A 21648-nucleotide genomic window follows, 5' to 3' on the forward strand; every position below is an offset into this window, starting at 1 on the left:
TAGCCTGTGTGCCTATAAGTATGCACACTGCAGTTAGGCTATGTTGTCATTAATTATGTGAAAAGTTGATCATAATAGGGATATTCATGTCCTGAATTGCCTTCTACATGGATAGGACTAAGGCTTTGCAGATTCTCATCAAGCGTAGATAGTTGACAACTATAGTTGACAATAGCAGCGTGAAAGCGCTTAAGGGGAAGTCATTATTGTGTCTGATAATGCAAAAAACATTGATGTTAATGTTGAAAACCCCATTAACACAGCAAACAATCTCCAATGTCCAGTTGCATGTGAAGTAAAGGTAAACATATCCATTTCCTTTACCCCTCCCTCCTCCCTCTCCTACCTGGTATTGTGACCAGGTTTCTTTTGAAGTGTTCCAGCCATGGCTACCAAAGTCATGCATTTTAATCAGAAGAAGCATGTGAGCCACGTCAGCCATCACAGCTCTCACACTACTAAGCATGTTGTCAAGGAGCAGTCTTCAAGGTAGGGGATTAGTGTTACTGCTCACCTGCAGCACTATAGAATGCTGTTTTTTTTTGGCAATAGTAGCTGGAGTACAATAGTATGGATGTACATAGTGCTGGTGTAGAGGGAAGTGGAGTGGACAAGAGATGGTCTCCAACTTCAAATGTCCCCCACCCCATGCTGATGCTATGCGGCTTGTGGCAATGGATTTTGCCTTGTTTTAGGGTCGTATGGGTCATAGCAGCCCACTAGATGTTGCTTTAATGCTCCTTAGTAGCACTGCATCCTAAAGCTCAGACCACCACAACCCTTTGGTGGTTACGCCATCCGCTGTGCTTCAAACTGCATTTCCAAGGTTATAGGAGTCTGTGGTGAGGTGAAGTGGGGGTGGGCAAATGGAACTGTACCCAATGAAGCCTCAAACTCAGAATTTGTCACGCTGCAAGCAGAAGCCAAAGTATTGGGACCTATTGACCGGGTCATAGCAGGTCGTGACGTTGATGTTGTTATGCAACCCATGTCTTATGTCATAGACTAGTGTGCATGCCACTGCTTCACTGTGCCTGAAACATATGCTGAACCCTGTTCTAGACCCCAACCCATCAAGAAAAAACTATCCAGTTTCTGGACTCTTTACTAGTTATATTTGATAAGAAATTAAAGGGCAATTCTGCAACTTTTCAACCTCCTGTTCATCATTTCCAGCACCAAACCAGTGTCCATACAGTGGGGGGAAAAAGTATTTAGTCAGCCACCAATTGTGCAAGTTCTCCCACTTAAAAAGATGAGAGAGGCCTGTAATTTTCATCATAGGTACACGTCAACTATGACAGACAAAATGAGAATTTTTTTTCCAGAAAATCACATTGTAGGATTTTTAATGAATTTATTTGCAAATTATGGTGGAAAATAAGTATTTGGTCAATAACAAAAGTTTCTCAATACTATGTTATATACCCTTTGTTGGCAATGACACAGGTCAAACGTTTTCTGTAAGTCTTCACAAGGTTTTCACACACTGTTGCTGGTATTTTGGCCCATTCCTCCATGCAGATCTCCTCTAGAGCAGTGATGTTTTGGGGCTGTCGCTGGGCAACACAGACTTTCAACTCCCTCCAAAGATTTTCTATGGGGTTGAGATCTGGAGACTGGCTAGGCCACTCCAGGACCTTGAAATGCTTCTTACGAAGCCACTCCTTCGTTGCCCGGGCGGTGTGTTTGGGATCATTGTCATGCTGAAAGACCCAGCCATGTTTCATCTTCAATGCCCTTGCTGATGGAAGGAGGTTTTCACTCAAAATCTCACGATACATGGCCCCATTCATTCTTTCCTTTACACGGATCAGTCGTCCTGGTCCCTTTGCAGAAAAACAGCCCCAAAGCATGATGTTTCCACCCCCATGCTTCACAGTAGGTATGGTGTTCTTTGGATGCAACTCAGCATTCTTTGTCCTCCAAACACGACGAGTTGAGTTTTTACCAAAAAGTTATATTTTGGTTTCATCTGACCATATGACATTCTCCCAATCCTCTTCTGGATCATCCAAATGCACTCTAGCAAACTTCAGACGGGCCTGGACATGTACTGGCTTAAGCAGGGGGACACGTCTGGCACTGCAGGATTTGAGTCCCTGGCGGCGTAGTGTGTTACTGATGGTAGTCTTTGTTACTTTGGTCCCAGCTCTCTGCAGGTCATTCACTAGGTCCCCCCGTGTGGTTCTGGGATTTTTGCTCACCGTTCTTGTGATCATTTTGACCACACAGGGTGAGATCTTGCGTGGAGCCCCAGATCAAGGGAGATTATCAGTGGCCTTGTATGTCTTCCATTTCCTAATAATTGCTCCCACAGTTGATTTCTTCAAATCAAGCTGCTTACCTATTGCAGATTCAGTCTTCCCAGCCTGGTGCAGGTCTACAATTTTGTTTCTGGTGTCTTTTCACAGCTCTTTGGTCTTGGCCATAGTTGAGTTTGGAGTGTGACTGTTTGAGGTTGTGGACAGGTGTCTTTTATACTGATAACAAGTTCAAACAGGTGCCATTAATACAGGTAACGAGTGGAGGACAGAGGAGCCTCTTAAAGAAGAAGTTACAGGTCTGTGAGAGCCAGAAATCTTGCTTGTTTGTAGGTGACCAAATACTTATTTTCCACCATAATTTGCAATAAATTCATTAAAAATCCTACAATGTGATTTTCTGGATTTTTTTCCCTCAATTTGTCTGTCATAGTTGACGTGTACCTATGATGAAAATTACAGGCCTCTCTCATCTTTTTAAGTGGGAGAACTTGCACAATTGGTGGCTGACTAAATACTTTTTTCCCCCACTGTATATGTGAAAACAGCACATTTCTATGATCTGTGGTTAAAAAGATAAGAAGAAAGGTACAGAAAACAATGGTTCTCTGTGACATCACAGGGTAGGATTTAAAGTACAAAACTGATTTTCTAAACCTGCAACGAGTTTCTAGCCCAAGGGAGGGTATTTTCTTTCTCCCCACGTCACCACGAATCTCATAGTGTTTGGAAATCACTGTTTTTAAAGGTTTAACTTTTGATGATATCATCGGGTAGACATTTTTAACTTTATATTTTTTTCTACAAAGCGTAGAAATGCGCCATTTTCACATAGGTTGACACTGGTATTGTGCTGGAGATATTGAAAATGAGGTTGAAAAGTTGTAGAGTTGACCATTATCTTTTGTCCAATACCTATGATCTCACTATCTAGGTGAAAACCACTTAATTAATTGCTTTATTAGCTTTTATGTCCCTTTAGTTTTTTTATATGAAATATATTCTGCAATTGTTTTTACATTTTAAAATCACAGTACCACCACAACAGTGCCGGCACTAAGTGTTTGTTTATCTTCCTGTTCTAATGACTCTAACGACCGCTCTCTCTCCACAGGAAATCAAGCTCTAGGTCAGTGAACCAGGTGCAGCAAACCCACGCCACGGAGGCTATGGCTGAACCAGCCTATACAGTGCCGGCGTTCAGGCAGAGGTGGGTCCAATAGGACAGTGTCTCCCAGCTACATTGGTCCAGTACAGAAACAACCCCTAGCCCTTACCCCTAGACACTTGTGTAGCTCTGAAACGATTGGATAGGTGTAAGCAATATGGCAAAATCTCCACCCAGCTAAGATTGAACTACTGCCATACCGATTAAATTATTTCAGGTCTACATGAAGTGCCTAGGGGAAGGGGCTAGGGGTTGTTTCTGGACAGGGCCGATATGTCATGCTGTTTTAGGTGTAAGGGAATATGAACCACAGTCAGAAACAAGCCGCAAGTTGTGGAACCCTGTTATACAGAATGTGTTGATTAGATGTTAATAACGGACCTATCTGACCTAATACTGGATAATATATTGAAGTGTTCGTCTGTTGTTTTTTAATAAAACACAGCACTGTATATTGTACCGGTATATCAATTCTTATCTTTCCTGCTGTGGAATATGTGTGTAGGAGCGCCGATGAGATAGAGGAGTACCAGCGAGTGTCTAGTCATGTTGGGAAAGGACTGGCTTCAATTCAGAAGGAGCTCCACAGGATGAGAGTGGCCACGAAGACCCAAGTGGATAATATTGCGATTAAGAGAGAGGTAATACACTGGATTGTGGAAGGATCATGTTATGTACAGTGCTGCTAACCCTGTGATTTGCAAGTACCCCAGTTAAATAGATATGTACTATTTGATAGTTTTTTGTCTATAGTTTATGTTATCCTATTTCTACCTGTACTAACCTTATCACTGCTGGAGGAAAGGTTCCCCCTCATTTGCTAATGCAACCTATGCCGCCTCTCCTCAGGTGCAGGAGATGATGCACAAGAAGGTAACGTTGAGTACAGAGACGGACAAAGCCCCTGACTTCCTGGTGGCTCTGAGGCCCCACACTGTGTGGGAGAAGACTCCTATCAAGCTGTTCTGCACTGTAGGCGGTCACCCCAGGCCTATTGTCAAATGGTTAGGAGCGCTTACCTCTTATTGGACTACTGTTGTACTTCATTATGTATTAGTTTCCATATTGTGTATGCATCTAGTAACTACTATGATTAGCCATGTAGTCTTTGAGATGTGACATGTTTTACCAACAACTTAGCAACTAATTACAGCCAATTTAGCGACATTTACCTACGATGGATTAGAATGCACTTTTAATTAGCATTTACCTGCAGTTGTGGTTGTAAACTGGTTATAATGACATCATATCAACCAGATTTGTCCTCTGGGACAGTACTTGGTTGGTCATCAACAATACTATTCGATCAAGGAGACGTAGGCCTCATATGAGTGACTAGCCTCCATTATGGTGTCTATTGGAGACGTAGCTCTTTAGTGAGGTTTCCTCACTTTATTGGTTTCATTAGCACCATGTTAATGATCACATTAGCACCAATTACACCGTCTCTACTTTAACAGCCAGCACCTTGGTCTTGTCTAATGCTAGAAATGTCTCTGCACATTTCAGTCTTTTTTTGGAAGGACTTCACAGATATTTAGGCTACATATTTTGTTTATGTTTACTGTCAACACGATCTCATTAGAATTTGTCAAAATAGTGATGTTTAACCATTGAAGTAATGTCAAATATACTAACATATTAGTTATGTCAATATTATGCCATATTAGTTATATGTCACATAGCAGATGTATTAAAAACACGTCAGTATAGAGAATTCCATCAATACTACGGTGTAAAAGAACCCACTTACTAACTTGATGCCTTGTATTTTCAGGTATAAGGGAGGGAAACCTGTTGACCCACTGAGTGCCCCAGGAAAGTACAAGATTGAGAGCAAGTATGGAGTACACAGTCTGATTATTAGCAGGTACTGTACCTCCCTCTATTTCGCTGTCTCTTTTCATGTTAATTGGTTTAATTTGACCAAGGTCAAGTTCGGGTTCATTTCAACTTGATTAAGGACATGAACCGAAATTCAATTCACATACTGTAGTTTTTGAAATCATTATCACATACATCAAATTGTGTTTCATTTCTTGAACTTACTGACGTCAAATGAAATTGTCACTTGCCTTGTTCTACTCTATGAACAGGTGTTGTTTTTCCACTTGTTGTCAGGCAGTACCCATTGTACCCCTTGGCTGTTCCCTGTTGCCAGTGAAAGTGAATGGCACCCCAGTGAAACTGAAGGGAGGAGGGGGTTGTTGCATTTCCTATTTAGTCTAAAGCCAGCTCCGCCTCTAAAGACAGCCTGCATGTCGCTGGCCCTCCCGGCTCTCATCTTCAAGACGCCTCAGCTGTTCATACCGAAGTGCTGACCTCCGTGTCATTCGATCCGTTCATTCGTCCTCCCCCCTCTCGCTCTCTGCACTGAATCTCTCCTGCGACGTCATTACGTTACTGGGTCAAAAAGGAGAACACCATTTAAGTTAGCCCTTCCCCACTCCTCCGCCCCAACACGCTCTCTTTCAAACGCCTTTCTTTTCCACCCTTAATCAATTAGTTGTCTTTGATAATATTTGAAGAGAAAGAGAGTGAGAGTGGAAAGAAACGGCCTGAGATCCATATCACCCCAGCTGGGGAAATGGAAAAAGGATCGTCTTTAAAATAGTACTTCCAGGGGGGAAGGTCACATTTCTCCTCTTCTATTCTCACCCTCGGTTTCTCCTTTGGAATGTCTCTCCTTACGATGTGACGCCTTCTTAACGCCTTCTGCCGCTTCAGAACGTCGCCTTCTGTTCGATTGGCGCTCTCAAGCCATGAGATCACTTTCCAAAACGCAATGTCTCCTTCTACTCGTTAATGTCGTCAAACATTTGACTGGGATTAAAAGTCGTCCTTTAAAAGGAATGACGGTGAAGGGGAGGATGTTTTGATCAAAATACATTTCTTGGATTTTACCCAGTCCTGAGGTCATTTAACACAATGCCAATAAACCCCTATGACATTAACCGTTTTTAACAAATCAGCATTCAGGATTAGACCCACCCATTGTATAAACAGTGATAATGAACAACACAATACACATGTACCATTTATTTGAGCCAATGAAATCATAATATACTAATATCTAATTTCCTTCACTTTAGGTGTGTGGTGAGTGATACTGCTGAGTACAGCGCTGTGGCAACAAACTCCCATGGCTCAACTACCAGCAAGGCCTCTGTCACTGTCAAGAGTGAGTCTCTCTCTCTCTCTCCTCTCTTGCTTTCTCTCTCTCTTCCACTATCTCCTCCTCTCTCCTACCCTCTCTCTCTCTCTCTCTCTCTCTCTCTCTCTCTCTCTCTCGCTCTCTGTGTCATTTAAGTATTTGCACTAAAGTATTTGAAGTATTTGCACTGCTATGAAAAGTTCCCTCAAATGTCAATCTACAAAGCAACAAACACCCATAGCATATGAATCTGAATAAAGGTTTTCATTTTAGAAAATAATGTTCCTTCTTCCATTTCTAAAAAATATTTGTATTCCTCTTAGGACCAGCAGGAGGAGCCCATGGGTCCTGCCAGCTTGTTGGTCAAGGTGAGAGGAAAGAGTGGATTGAGGAGGAGGGTGGGTGGAGAACCAGCCCAGTGCTGCTGGAATGGGGCCCAGACATGGCAGGCTTTGCTTGAGATCAGAGGCCACAAATAACAGTCTCTATCTAAGTGGCCTGATAAGCACTAGAAACTATTGTGAGCATGACTTTGTGTTGTTCCGGCCCTGAGCCAGTCAACGAATGAAAACAAGGGGAGACTTCTATTCAACACACACTGAAGGACCTTACAATGTTACAATACAACAAACATTTACTGACACATCAACCATGATAATATTGGATTGTGCTAGGTTGGTTTGTTTATGTATCACACTGACAGTTCTTCATCCAGTGATGCATAATATATGTATGTATTATATACTGATATACAGTGCCTTCGGAATGTATTCAGACCCCTTGACTTTTTTCTAATTTAGTTACATTACAGGCTTAGTCTAAAAAGGATTACATTTATTTTTTCCTCATCAATCTAACCACAATACCCATAATGACAAAGCAAAAACAGGTTTTTAGAAATGTTCGCTAATTTATTAAAAATAAAAAACAGAAATAGCTTATTTACATAAGTATTCAGACCCTTTGCTATGAGACTCAACATTGAGCTCAGGTGCATCCTGTTTCCATTGATCATCCTTGAGATGTTTCTACAACTTGATTGGAGTCCACCTGTGGTAAATTCAATTGATTGGACATGATTTGGAAAGGTACTCACCTGTCTATATAAGGTCCCAAGTTGACATTGCATGTCAGAGCAAAAACCAAGCCATGAGGTCGAAGGAATTGTCCGTAAAGCTCCGAGACAGGTTTGTGTCGAGGCACAGATCTGGGGAAGGTTACCAAAACATTTCTGCAGCATTGACGGTCCCCAAAAACGCAGTGGCCTCCATCATTCTTAAATGAAAGAAGTTTGGAACCACCAAGACTCTTCCTAGAGCTGGCCGCCCGGCCAAACTGAGCAATTGGGGGAGAAGGGCCTTGGTCAGGGAGGTGACCAAGAACCTGATGGTCACTCTGAGAGAGCTCCAGAATTCCTCTGTGGAGATGGGAGTACCTTCCAGAAGGTTAACCATCTCTGCAGCACTCCACCAATCAGACCTTTATGGTAGATTGGCCAGACGGAATTCCTCAGTAAAAGGCACATGACAGCCCGCTTGGAGTTTGCCAAATGGCACCAAAAGACTCAGACCATGAGAAACAAGATTCTCTGGTCTGATGAAACCAAGATTGAACTCTTTGGCCTGAATGCCAAGCGTCACGTCTGGAGGAAACCTGGCACCATCTCTACGGTGAAGCATAGCGGTGGCAGCATCTTTCTGTGGGGATGTTTTTCAGCGGCAGGGACTGGGAGACTAGTCAGGATCGAGGGAAAGATGAATGGAGGAAAGTACAGAGAGATCCTTGATGAAAATCTGCTCCAGAGTGCTCAGGACCTTTGACTGGGGCGAAGGTTCACCTTCCAATAGGACAACGACCCTAAGCACACAGCCAAGACAACGCAGGAGTGGCTTCGGGACAAGTCTATGAATGTCCTTGAGTGGCCCAGCCAGAGCCCGGACTTGAACCCAATCTAACATCTCTGGAGAGACCTGAAAATAGCTGTGCAGCAACGCTCCCCATCCAACCTGACAGAGTTTGAGAGGATCTGCAGAAAAAAATGGGAGAAACTCCCCAAATACAGGTGTGCCAAGCTTGTAGCGTCATACCCAAGAAGACTCGAGGCTGTAATCGCTGCCAAATGTGCTTCAACAAAGTACTGAGTTAAGGGTCTGGATACTTATGTAAATGTGATATTTCCGTTTTTAAAAATAAAAACCTGTTTTGATGTGTCATTATGGGGTATTGTGTGTAGATTGATGAAACAATTTAATCAATTTTAGAATAAGGCTGTAACGTAACAAAATGTGGAAAAAGTCAAGGGGTCTGAAAACTTTCCGAATGCGCTGTAGGTATATGTTGTTTTGGTTAACACAGATCATAGTAAGTACTATAGGATATTATTGGTTTACTAATATATTAGCATGTGTTGTCCTTGTCTTCTCCTCAGTGCCCCACCTGACTGTGATTCACCACAGTAAGCTGGAGATCACCATGCTGGATAGGTTTGGAGTGTCGTTCGGAACAGAGGGAGGCTCCATCAGTCTGGTGTGTACCATGGTGGTGGTTCCCGACCTGCCCAACGTACCACCACTGGCCCAGTGGTACAGAGACGGTGAGCGAGTGAACATAACTCAATGGTGCATCATCACAGTACAGCACAACACAGGAGAGCCATACAGTACATCGTGTAAAAAGCACAGTGCATCTTAATTCACAGCACAGCCCATCAGATTACAGTATGACATAGAAAGAAGCAACAGTTTTTGTACACATTCTACAGATGCTATCCATGTTCTTAGGGTCAACTCTCAACAACAACGAACTACTAGATAAAGTGTTGTTATTCCGTCTCTGTTGTTGATCAGATAAACTGCTGAAGGCAGGGAAGTTGGCTGAGATTAAGGTTGGTGGGGGCGCTGCCACTTTGACTTTGCCCCACCTGGCCAAGGATGATGAGGGTCTGTACACCCTCCGCATGTGGACGAAGGACGGCACCACCGAGCACAGCGCCTATCTGTTTGTGAAAGGTAAAGTCATATGGACTTATAATTAAATGATAATATTATAATTTCACAATAAAGCAGCATACACTCTTAGATAAAAAGGTGCTATCTAGAACCTTAAAGGGTTCTTCGGCTGTCCCCATAGGATAACCCTTTGAATAACCCTTTTTGGTTGCAGGTAGAACCATTTTGGGTTCCAGGTAGAACCCTTTTGGATTCCATTTAGAACCCTTTGTACAGAGGGTTCTACATGGAACCCAAAAGGGTTCCACCTGGAACCGAAAGCGGTTCTACCTGGAACCAAAAACGGTTCTCGAATGGGGAAGAACCCTTTTGGAACCCTTTTTTCTAAGAGTGTAGAAAAAACATATTTATATTAGAGAAATACTATTTCATGTTATACATTAGAAAGGAAAGAATGTTTACTATAATACTATACATTAGAAACAATACCAGGTTTGAGGTTTATTGTTAAGAAACATGTAGTGATAAATGACACAGTTCCCACGGGCCCTTTAAACTTCAGGCCTGACTCAACACGAAGATATGCTCTAGGCATAGCATTTTACATACTGTATTCAGTTTGTAATTCCATACATATTTGCATGTGTTAACCCAAGTGACTTATACAGTATTCCCACTTTGTCTCCTTATTCCCACCTTGTTTCCTTCATCGCTTCCTTATTCCCCAGATGCTGCTCGCTCTGTGGCTGGAGCACCTGGTGCACCAATCAGCGTCAAGGCGTTTGACATCAACTCGGACTACGTCCTGGTTGCCTGGAAACCCCCCAACACCACCAACGAGTCTGCCATCACTGGATACTTTGTGGACAAGTCAGTTTGAGTAATTTAGGACATTATGTTAGACTCTCCCGTACAGAATCTCCAACATATGGTAATAAAAGCAGATTTGATTGTAGTTATTAGAAGATGTAAAATATATACAGGATGGCCATTGAGAGTGTATGATAGTGGAATGATTGTTAGAAACATGGTTTTTCACGATCACATGATGTTTCACATCTAATCTGGTAGAGCAATTGATTTTGTGAAGCTACCGGATCTTACAGAGCCAAGCAAAGTCTTGTGACGAAGGCATGCAAATTAGATTTATAGATAAATGACTGATGGAATTACAAACATCTGCAGTATTGCTGACCTAGTATATTCTCATTGTTGATGTCCGTTCAGTACAGCACTTCCACACATCAATACATTCTATGGTTTATGATGTAATTCCCTCTCCTCCTGTACAGACGTGAGTCTGGTAGTGCTACCTGGTCCCAGTGTAACGACGCCCCAGTGCAGATCTGTAAATACCCCGTGCACGGCCTGAGCGTGGGTCACGCCTACCACTTCCGGGTCAGGGCTGTCAACAGTGCCGGTATCAGCAGACCATCTCGCGAGTCTGACAAGGTGACTGCCCTGGACCCAGCTGAGAGAGAAAGACTGCAAGGTACATAACCACACACACTCATGATGTCTACTTGAGTGCATACTCAAAGGAAACGTTTGTATCGATATTTTTGGTGGAATATCAGCCAGCAGATGCACCTTTGTGTCATAAATGGCCTTTCTGTTTTTTCCTCTGTTGTAACAGTGATTAAACTGGATGGGAAACATGAAATAGTGATTAAAGATGATGACCTGGAAGGTAAAGTATGCCAGCAATGGTAACGGACCAAAATACTGTGTTCAGTCTATTCTATTCCTCTCATCTATTAAACAAAAACACTGGATAACAAATTAACCTTCCAAACAGCATTAAAATCGACATATCCATAACTTTCCATAACTGACCAATATCCATCAAAGCAAATACCTGTTAAATATATTGTATCGGCAAAAGCCCTTACAATATACAATACTACACACATGAATATATGTACACATAAATACATGTGTTCTCAGTACCTTAAAGGAGAAGGATTTCTCCCCTGAGTATCTCATCATTATTAATCAATAAACCCTCGCGCTTCCTGCTCACCTCCAGCTTTTCGATTGGACTTTGGAATTGACATAGTAACAATTCTAATGATAGTAGTCATATTCATTTCTAAACATTTGTTCATAATATGAATGAATAAAAACTAATTTTCTAAGCAACTTAATTGACACCACTGGGCATCATAATAAATAGGCATCTAAACAGCCAGCTTTTTAAAGGTAGATTTAACATGGGTAGATTACATTTATTTTCCTTATTCCTTATACCCTTCATCTTTCATATCCTAATGTCATCCTTGCGTTGTATAATGTTTAACCCATTATCTAACTCTTGATGCTAACGTTGTAACTAAAACGATCTAAACTAACCCCAAATGTAATTCCATAATAATCAATACTAAATTAACCCCAAATGTACTTATTAATGATCAAATAATGATGAAGGATTATGAAGTATTGTTCAATGCCATTCAATCCCAATGTAGGTTACGTTACATTGCCGGGGGAGCCTACAGATGTGCATGCCTCAGAGATATTCAAATCATATATCGTGCTGAGCTGGAAACCCCCCAGCCCTCGTGGACGGGCACCACTGTGGTACCTCATTGAGAAGGTGTGTGTGGCTGCTCCATTCCCTTTCCCATCTATGTAGATCACTCAGTACAGGAACTGTAATAGATTAGACAGTCCATTTATCTTTTCACAACTTCCAATCTGTCTAAAGTGCAGTAAGAGTTTTGAAAGATTGAAGAAATAACAGCTGGCAGGTAGCTAAAGGCATTTTACTAATGAGATGAGTGATTCAATGACGTTGTAGAAGGCTTTACCTTTCATTTGCCCTCCCGTCCCAAATATCCGCTAGTCCATGGCAGGCACTGGGGCTTGGCAGAGGATCAACACAGCAGTGAAACTGCAGTCCCCTCGCTACCCCGTTTTCGATATGGAAGCCGGGAAAAAATACCAGTTCCGTGTGTATTCAGAGAACTTGTACGGAGCCAGCGAGGCCTCTGAGCCTACAGATCCCATCGAAAAGGTGGATGAGCATGGTAAGAGTGGGGTTTAGCACACACACACACACACACACACACAGAGACGGGTACACACACACACATACACACACACACACACACACACACGGAGACGGGTACACACACAGACGGGTACACATACACACATACACACACACAGACGGGTACCCACACGCACACACACATACACGGAGACGTGTACACACACACAGACGGGTACACACACACACATACACACACAAAATGCATTTACAAACAGTGACAGTCAAGGAATCCTTCCAATTCTAATTTGATAAATGAAACTCTGTTTAACATATGTTTCAGGCAGTGAGCGGCCTGTTGGTATGTACAATGTGAAGCCCAACGTTTATCCCTTATTTTAAACGCACTGAGATTTATGACATGTGACTATCACACTCCTGTAATGTCACAATCACAAATCGGTCTTTCACCCCTGTTCGTATTTTGGAGAAACTAACTACGAAGGATGATGGGCGTGATTAAGTCACATCAAATCCGACAGTATCCTCACCCTAACGTCACAATCCCAAAATGCGTTTCGTCCCCACAATATCCATGATTGATAATGGTACCCTCTTGTCTGACACCAACTCCCTACATGAAAGATGCATGACATAATGTATCACAACTGTTAAGAATGCCTCTGTCACCCCTTGCTGAAGGTATGTGTTGTAGAATATAGTCCGCAGGTTTACAGAGTGGTTATTGTGTTCATTGTTCTTTATTCTTATGTATCTCCTCATAACATCGCACCAAGATATCACGTCACATCGGGTATGTTATGCATAATGAGAAATGCATTATTTTTCCCATCTTGAATGAAGGTGTTTATAAATGATGACGATCATTTATTTGAAGATTTATTTTGAAGATATGTGTGTATTTCTAACTCCTAAGCACTTATACTCACTTACTGTGTAGTAATGATGCATCAATTCAGTATCTCCAGTCCCCAACATGCATGAGTTTTGCCTGGTTAGGTGTTCCCTCCGCTCCTGGTCAGGTGGTTGCCACCAGGAACACCAAGTCCTCTGTGTTCGTGCAGTGGGACCCCCCCAAACACCCCAACCACCTCATGGGCTACTACATAGATGCCTCTGTGGTGGGATCCAAGGCCTGGGCCCCATGCAACCACAAGCCCTACAAGCACACCAGGTAGCCATTTAAACATATACATTTGTCTACTAGTTATATATTCAAACTACTGCAATGATTTTAATAATATATATATTATTAATGGAGATGGGACAGTGAATGTAGTGTGACAGTCCTCTGTCCTTCTTGAGAATAATCTAGAAATAAAATCCTTGCAAACGAGCCACTGATTTGGCAAAATCCTGTCACCTATATATTGTCCAGGTCTTAGAGTCAGCAATACTACCTTCAATTCAAGACGTATAGATGATCATGTTTAATTCCCCTGTTTCAGGTTTGTGGTCCATGGACTGACCCCGGGGGAGACCTATGTGTTCCGTGTCCAGGCTGTCAACGTCTATGGCCTCAGTGATGAGTCCCAGGAATCTACTCCTATTGCTGTGGAGCCCGCCCTCAGTAAGTATCAATAGAATATTGGCGTATAAGAAACGCAGGATTGCAATCAATTAATACAATTGTATTTATCAAGCCATTTTTACACCAACAGTTGTCATATAAAGTGCTTTACAGTAACCTGAACTAGACCCCCAAAGAGCAAGCAGTATTGCCTTACTATCAATACTTAACTTTGACTATTTTCCTTTGTCCAATGCTAAATATGAGAGAGGGGAGTGGAGTATGGTATGTATTGAGTTGTTCTGTTATCTAGGGGTGTTTTAATGCACAGTTCTGCTCCTGAACAGGTTCACCACCAGACTTATTCACTGTCCCTTCCCCCACCTTTGCTGTATCTGTGCACTGAACTCTTGTCAGAGTGCTTTATGTGCCACTTTTGATAATTCCGTGAATTTTCACATCAATTTTACATGATGGAAAGGTATTCTGAATTTACCTGTGTGACTCTGTGCCACAGCGACACCCAGTGCACCTCATGGCATCACCATGCTGAGCTGTGACGGAGCCTCCATGATCATTGCCTGGAAGAGCCCCAAGCACTGCGGTGGCTCCAAGATCAACGCCTACTACATCGACAAGCGTGATGCAGACAGCCTGGCCTGGAAGGAGGTCAACTCTGCCCCCACCAAGACCAGGACCTACACGGTATGTCACGTGGTGTCAGAAGTGGGATCTGATTAGGATAAATAGGTTTGGTTCTTCATACTTAATGGTTTAATAACTGCATTGTTGATAGTGTGAACAGTATGTACTCTTCCCTCTGCATCTAAATAATAGATTAGATCTATAATAAAACTGCCATTCAAAATCAATAGCAAATATGTAGCTACTTGTAGCAACACTGTTGAAAATATTGGATATATTTGGATCCCTGTCTCATTACTGTTCCCTTCTCTTTAGGTTGACGGTCTGACGGAGGGAACCTTCTACGAGTTTAAGGTCCAGGCTGCTAACCTGGCAGGTGTGGGCGTGCCCTCTGCTCCCAGCACTCCTCTGAAGTGTGAGGCCTGGACTACAGCAGTACCAGGTAAAGCAAAGGAACCATCTTATTATGATTATTTTTTATCATTAGTATCGTGGTACTGTATCATGTACCTGTTACTTATTTAATTTTTAATTAAGTTGTTTTAATTTGAATAATGTTCCAGTTACAGGCAGTGAGATTGTGCAAAGTTACTGTTTGATCTTTGACCTTTAGGTCCCGCTTATGACTTGGCCTTCAGTGAGGTCAGAGGTGACTCCCTGGTCATCCTGTGGAAGGCCCCTGTCTACACTGGCGCCAGTGCCGTCACTGGATACATCGTGGAGATGGCCAAGAAGGGCCATCACTACCACCCCCTGAATGAAGAGGCTATTGGCCACCGTTATCTGCAGGTAAACAACCAATTACAGTATGTAGGCCTGCAGACATGAGCACACAGGACATGATGGTTCAGATCATCTCTGCAGAGTTTGTAAATTGACTCTTAACTTGTAATATGTGTGCGTAAAACTCAAATATTTAGCTTGAATCATGTTTTGGTACATTAAGTGTCATGTTGTGCTCATGTAACTCAAGTTAGGATTCAGTCTATAATAAACAATGTAATGTTAATTGCGATGTTTTATTGATGTAATGATTTGTTGGCGCTGTATAGGTGACTGGTCTGGAGGCAGGAGCAGAGTATACATTCAAAGTGAAGGCTGTCAACGCTGAGGGAGTAGGAAAGGCCTCCCAGACGTCTGAGCCAGTGGTTGCCAAGGCTCTGCCAGGTAAAAACACTTATGTGACAGCTATATGACACCTATACGACAACTGTATGACATATACTGTATATGACAACTTCAGTCTGATATAGCATGTTGGATTTGTGTGAGTGATTTGTGTTTGAACCGTTTTGGTATAGGAACATATGGCATACACTCATCCATTGGTTTTGAGTAGGATTTTCATTAGTTTTTGGTTTGAACAGTTTTGCTGATCCATAATATGTAACATTTCCTCTCTACCGCTCAGCAATAAAGGTTATTATTTTGTCTGTTTTCTTGTGTTAAGGCACCCAGGAGATTCAGTGTGGAGTGGATGAGGACACTGGTGATATTTTCCTGTCATTCGAGGCCTGTGAGATTTCTGAGACCTCCAGCTTTGCTTGGTCTAAGAACTACAAAGAAATCGGTGACTGTCCAAGAGTTGCCATAGAAACTAAGGGCAAACAGTAAGTGTGTTTTTATGTCTTTATTGACCACACAACCATACTAAATACTTTTGTCAACATCATTTGTTTCAACATTTATTTCTTTTCCAGCTCTAAGCTGACTTTTGTCAACCCAGACGTGAGTGATTTGGGTGCGTTCTCTGTGGTTGTGACTGACACTGATGGAGTTTCTGCTAGCCACACCGTGACAGAGGATGGTAGGTTTAGATACGCCCCTAGATTCAGATTTACAAATATAGATATGTTTCTTGTAGAAATGTATACCTATATTCTTCATTCTTGAATTGATCTTGCAGCCCTGAACACCATGCTGGAACTCAGCTATAACATCAGACATCCAAGTGAGTATTATGCTTCAATATGCATCTTTGTCAGGCATGAAGTGTCACATAGGAATCTTCTCACAATACCACAACAAATATCCCTTGAGAATTGATCATTTTTTTGTTTGTTTCTTCATCCAGTTGTCCCACTGAAGCACCAACTGAACTATGAGGTTCTAGAGAAGGGCCACGTGCGTTTCTGGCTGCAGTGCCTCAAGATGTCACCCGCCGTCACCTATAGGTTCATTGTCAACGACAAGGAGGTCACCAGCAGTGATGTAGGTGCCAAACCGACAACCTCAAACATTGCTTTTTAATCAAGGAAAAGAAAGGAATGTTATGTAGGACAGTTAACAAAACAACAGAAAAAAAAGGAATGATGACTTTTTCTGTACTCTGAATTTCGCTGATGAATTCAATTCAATAATATTTTATTTATCCCACAAGGGGCAATTATGCAGTGTGAATATACATAACAAATAACATGAGACACAATCACATGAAACATTGAAACATAAAGGTAATAGTTATTAAGAATCATGCATGATGTAATTATGGTATGTATTTTGTATGTTCCGCAGAGCCACAAGATCAGCCATGACGTGAACACCGGGGTGATCCAGATGACAGTGGATCACTTCTCCAAGGCCAGCGAGGCCACCTACACTGTCCAGATCCATGACGGCAGAGCCAAGAACCAGAGCTCTCTGGTCCTGGTGGGAGATGGTGAGAGGGGATTTAATATACAGTACGTCAGACTTTGGTTCAAATACTATTTGAAATGATTTCAAATACTTTATCTGGGCTTGATTGAGTTTCCTGGCGCAATAGAACCAATAGAATAGCCAATAAAAACCACAAACCCCGCCCATCTGGCAATCGAGGTAGACTAAAGCAAACACTAAAATGATTTGACAGATTTCAAATAGTATTTGAACCAAAGTCTGATATGCATATGATAATAGTAAGCATTTTCTTCTTTACCATAAAGTTACGGTGCTGGAGTGTAAGAGGTTGGGTATTAGGTTCAGTAGTGACATTGTTGTGTTCTATTCTCAGTGTTCAAGGCAGCCTTGAAGGAGGCTGAGTTCCAGAGGTCAGAGCACATTAGGAAACAAGGTATTCTATCCTAGTACACAGATGATTGATGGCACATATTTGATCGATAGTATGAAAGTTTATGTTTAATTTTTTAACAAGAAAGTGAAGACTTTGTTGTCTTGATATCATACATTAGTAATCATCTGGTCTGTTAGTTTTATTTTCAACATTTCACATTGCGCTGTAGATACAGTTTGTACTGGTCCCGTGTGGCTCAGTTGGTAAAGCATGGCACTTGCAACGCCAGGGTTGTGGGTTCGATTCCCATGGGGGATCAGTATGAAAAATGTATGCACTCACTACTGTAAGTTGCTCTGGATAAGAGTGTCTGCTAAATGGCTAAAATGTACTTTATATTGTGATAATAGTTTTCAAAATGAAATATTTCTCATCATGTTTAGGTCCCCACTTTGCTGAGTACCTTTCCTACCATGTGGATGACGAATGTACTGTTCTGCTCGTCTGCAAGGTAACAAACACGTTTTCTTGGACTTGTTATTGTGGTTACAGATATCTATTTACTTCAGGTTGAAACTGTGTATACATTTGTAATCATTGGGGCTTTGCAGTTTACACGTTAAATTGTTGGGAGCATATATTGGGTGTGGGACTTCCTGTATTTGTGGGACAGATTGTATTCTGTATGTGTTTGTGTCTCAGGTTGCCAATGTGAAGAAAGAGACTGTGTTCCACTGGTTCAAGGATGACGAGGAGATCGTTCTGGAGACCCCTCCTAACGTGATGTCTGGATCTGTTGCTCTCCCCATCTCCTTGGTAACTACTGCTGTAAACCTTGAAAGCAATGACTGTACAAGGAATACAACTGCTCAAGGGAACTCCGTTTTTTTTTGCAGACATTTTCTTATATGAATATTGACCCTATTTTTCCATTTACCATGGTATCGTTTTTTTTTTTTGAAGTTGACGATAGTATCTAAAATATTGCCAAATTTTTCTGATTTTGTAATATAATCTCAGTAAATAGTACCTTTTTTCTTCAGTTCTCCAGAAAAGACCAGGGCCATTACAAAGCTAAACTCAGTGACGACAGAGGGAAAGACACTTCTGTCTTTGACATTTCTGGCCAAGGTAAATTCCTACTCCAGGATATCTATGATCTATAATCTGATTATTTATACAATATAATTTCCTTTATCAGGACCTATTGAAAATGAATTCCTCTTTCTACAAATCTTCTGTTTTCGTTTTGCAGTGTTTGACGATATTATCAACGCCATTGCTTACATTGCTGGTATGTACTTTGTATCAAAACACTTGCTTGGAAAAATATTGATGCATTGTTGTGGTTGTGAAGTTACTTAGTATTGTTGTGAAGGTACTTAGTGTTGGTGTGGTTGTGAAGGTACTTAGTGTTGGTGTGGTTGTGAAGGTACTTAGCGTTGGTGTGGTTGTGAAGTCTTTGCCTCTCATTTTCCTGTCAGGGTCTTCTGCCTCTGAGCTGGTGCTTCAGTGTACCCCAGAGGGCATCAGGCTCCAGTGCTACATGAAGTACTACACAGAGGAGATCAGGACTGCCTGGTTGCACAAGTACGCACATCTCATCATCTACATCACACTAAGCAAGGCCGGTTACACAGTATGCAGCCATTTTGGAGATGAGATTTGAAGGCATACTTTGACCTATGTCAATCAGTGGATGTTTCTAGATACTATTTTTATGTTTCAATGGATTTAAGTTTAGACTGTAGGGTAGATTTGTCTGTTGGTCTTGCCTCAACTTAAAGTATCCATCCTTTAAATATAACTGTGGAATGACCGAAATGCAGGGTTTTAATTTAGACTAATAAACCTGACCATATCCGTTTAGGGATAGCAAGATCTCGTCGTCTGAGAAGATGAGGATCGCCGGCACAGCTGAGATGGCCTGGATGCAGATCAGGGATCCATCAGAGAAGGAAAAGGGACACTACTCCATCCAGATAATGGATGCCACCAAGTCCCACACTCGCTCTTTCGACCTCTCCGGACAAGGTTAGCATTGCGAGAGAAAAAATCCCAGCCGGAAAAACAATGTCACAACGTTGAAATGATGTCATTACAACCAGAAGTTTTGCCCACTAGGATTGTTTTAAATTGCACTTAACTTGTCTTTATAGATGATGTCTTATCATGTCAACCATGTCAATTTGTCTTTTTGTAGCGTATACCGATGCATATGAGGAGTACCTGAGACTCAAGTAAGACACTTATTGCTGTGCTTTTCTTCTTGGGGTTTGTCGTTCAAATTATTATTATAAAAATATATATATTGGCAAAATACAACACAAAAATAACAATCACAGTATTAAACGTTCCAAAGGTTTTATAAGGCAAGAATTTGTCCTCATCGTATACACACTGCCAAATGTTTTGGTAATACACCAAGTCTTTGATTTATAACAATGTCATTATTTTGTTATTTTATCTTTCAGGGCTGCAGCCTTTGCTGAGAAGAGTGAGTATACTATATTTACACAGTACATATTAGCCTAGTGATAACGTGACAACAAGTACTAATTGACTGTCCTAATCCTCAGACCGTGGTAGAGTGGTTGGTGGTCTGCCAGATGTGGTCACCATTATGGAGCAGAAGGTGGGATATTCTATGCACTCTGAACAAACGTTATATCATGATGACATATGTTTGTATAAGATTGTGATTGTATTGAAAACACATGGTCTCTCGTTGAGAATTGAGTGCATATTCAAGAGATCTATCTCGCTGACCTCGATCTCTCTGACCTCTGAACTCTCACTCTCTCCTCTCCACCTCCCTCTGTCTACCTTCAGACCCTGAGCCTGACCTGCACAGTCTGGGGTGACCCCAGTCCAGAGGTCACCTGGTTCAAGAACGAAAATGAGGTAGTCTCCACTGAGCACGCCAAGATTACGCTTGAGGCCAATAAATTCGCCAGCCTCACCATCACCGCCGTCACATCCGAGGACTCCGGCAAGTACAGCATCAACGTACGGAACAAATATGGCGGCGAGTTCGTGGAGATCACCGTGAGCGTCTACAAGCAAGGCGAGAGCCCCCCCGAGCCCAAAATGGGAGGGAGAGGAGCCACACCTGCACCCCTGGCCTCCAAGACCCCTACCCCTGCCCAAACCCCCATCCCCCAGACCCCCACCCCGTCCCTAAAGTCCCCCACCCCAACCGCCAAATCCCCAACCCCCACCCCTAAGTCCCCAACCCCCCCTCGGCGTATGAAGTCCCCCAGCCCAGCCAGATCTCTCAAGTCACCAACCCCCCCTAGAAAGTAACCAGGGATATTGATGCCTGAGAAAGATTGAGGCATTTAGTGCTACTGATTTATAGCATGAGTTGGGTGAAACCAGAAGCTGTTACGTGAAGGTGTCCATTTTAGTTGTCATATGTCATATAGCTGGTCACTGAGCTTTAACAGGCAAGAAAATTTGAAAAAAAGAAATGACCAGAGTAGATGTTAGTCATAAGTGTTAATCATAAAAAAGCTGCACCTTCCATTATACTGTACTGTATAATGGAATGTCTGCAGACCTGGGATCAGCCTGCCTAGAGTGCCAGGTGGGCGGGATTTGCCATTGCAACAGACAAGCTTAATCAAGCACAGCTTAAGTATTTGAAATTATTTCATATAGTATTTGAGCCCAAGTCTGAATGTCTGTGTCCATTTCTCTGTTGATGGTGAATGGATGTCAGAGAGTGCAGACGGCAGACACACAGCCAGTGCCATCCGCACTGCAGTCGCTATGCCAGAGAAGTTAAGTTTGTCTGCACCGTGTTGCGTTTCCCCATTTGCTTTGTGTTAGCAATAAACCTCATTTATCACCTTCTCTCTGTTGTCTTTTCCTGTCATTCTATCTTTTTATTTCCCTCACTTGTCTACTCTCACTTCTTAATTGTCTTTCGTTTAAGGAGGGACCTTTAAG

At 42.1% G+C, this 21648-nt stretch overlaps 1 protein-coding gene across 1 annotated transcript; it reads left to right on the forward strand.

Moving 5' to 3' along the window:
* Positions 1-385: 385 nt before the first annotated feature.
* On the forward strand, positions 386-21000 carry LOC311113545 (myomesin-2-like; the record flags this gene model as incomplete). The annotated part of the gene is made up of 38 exons (XM_084156790.1): positions 386-489; positions 3379-3474; positions 3938-4073; positions 4282-4436; positions 5210-5302; positions 6525-6613; positions 6910-6954; positions 9015-9179; positions 9433-9594; positions 10263-10404; positions 10827-11026; positions 11171-11224; positions 12003-12130; positions 12380-12563; positions 12870-12887; positions 13547-13721; positions 13996-14117; positions 14325-14342; positions 14575-14762; positions 15018-15144; positions 15316-15491; positions 15755-15869; positions 16153-16312; positions 16403-16509; positions 16609-16653; positions 16777-16913; positions 17217-17361; positions 17695-17754; positions 18138-18205; positions 18397-18510; positions 18738-18825; positions 18950-18988; positions 19179-19284; positions 19565-19728; positions 19898-19934; positions 20169-20191; positions 20274-20329; positions 20527-21000. 38 exons carry the CDS (start codon positions 386-388, stop codon positions 20998-21000), a joined length of 4515 nt encoding a protein of 1504 aa, XP_084012916.1.
* Positions 21001-21648: the final 648 nt, after the last annotated feature.

Source organism: Coregonus lavaretus (genome assembly GCF_964263955.1).
Source record: "Coregonus lavaretus genome assembly, chromosome: 40".
NCBI lineage: Eukaryota > Metazoa > Chordata > Actinopteri > Salmoniformes > Salmonidae > Coregonus > Coregonus lavaretus.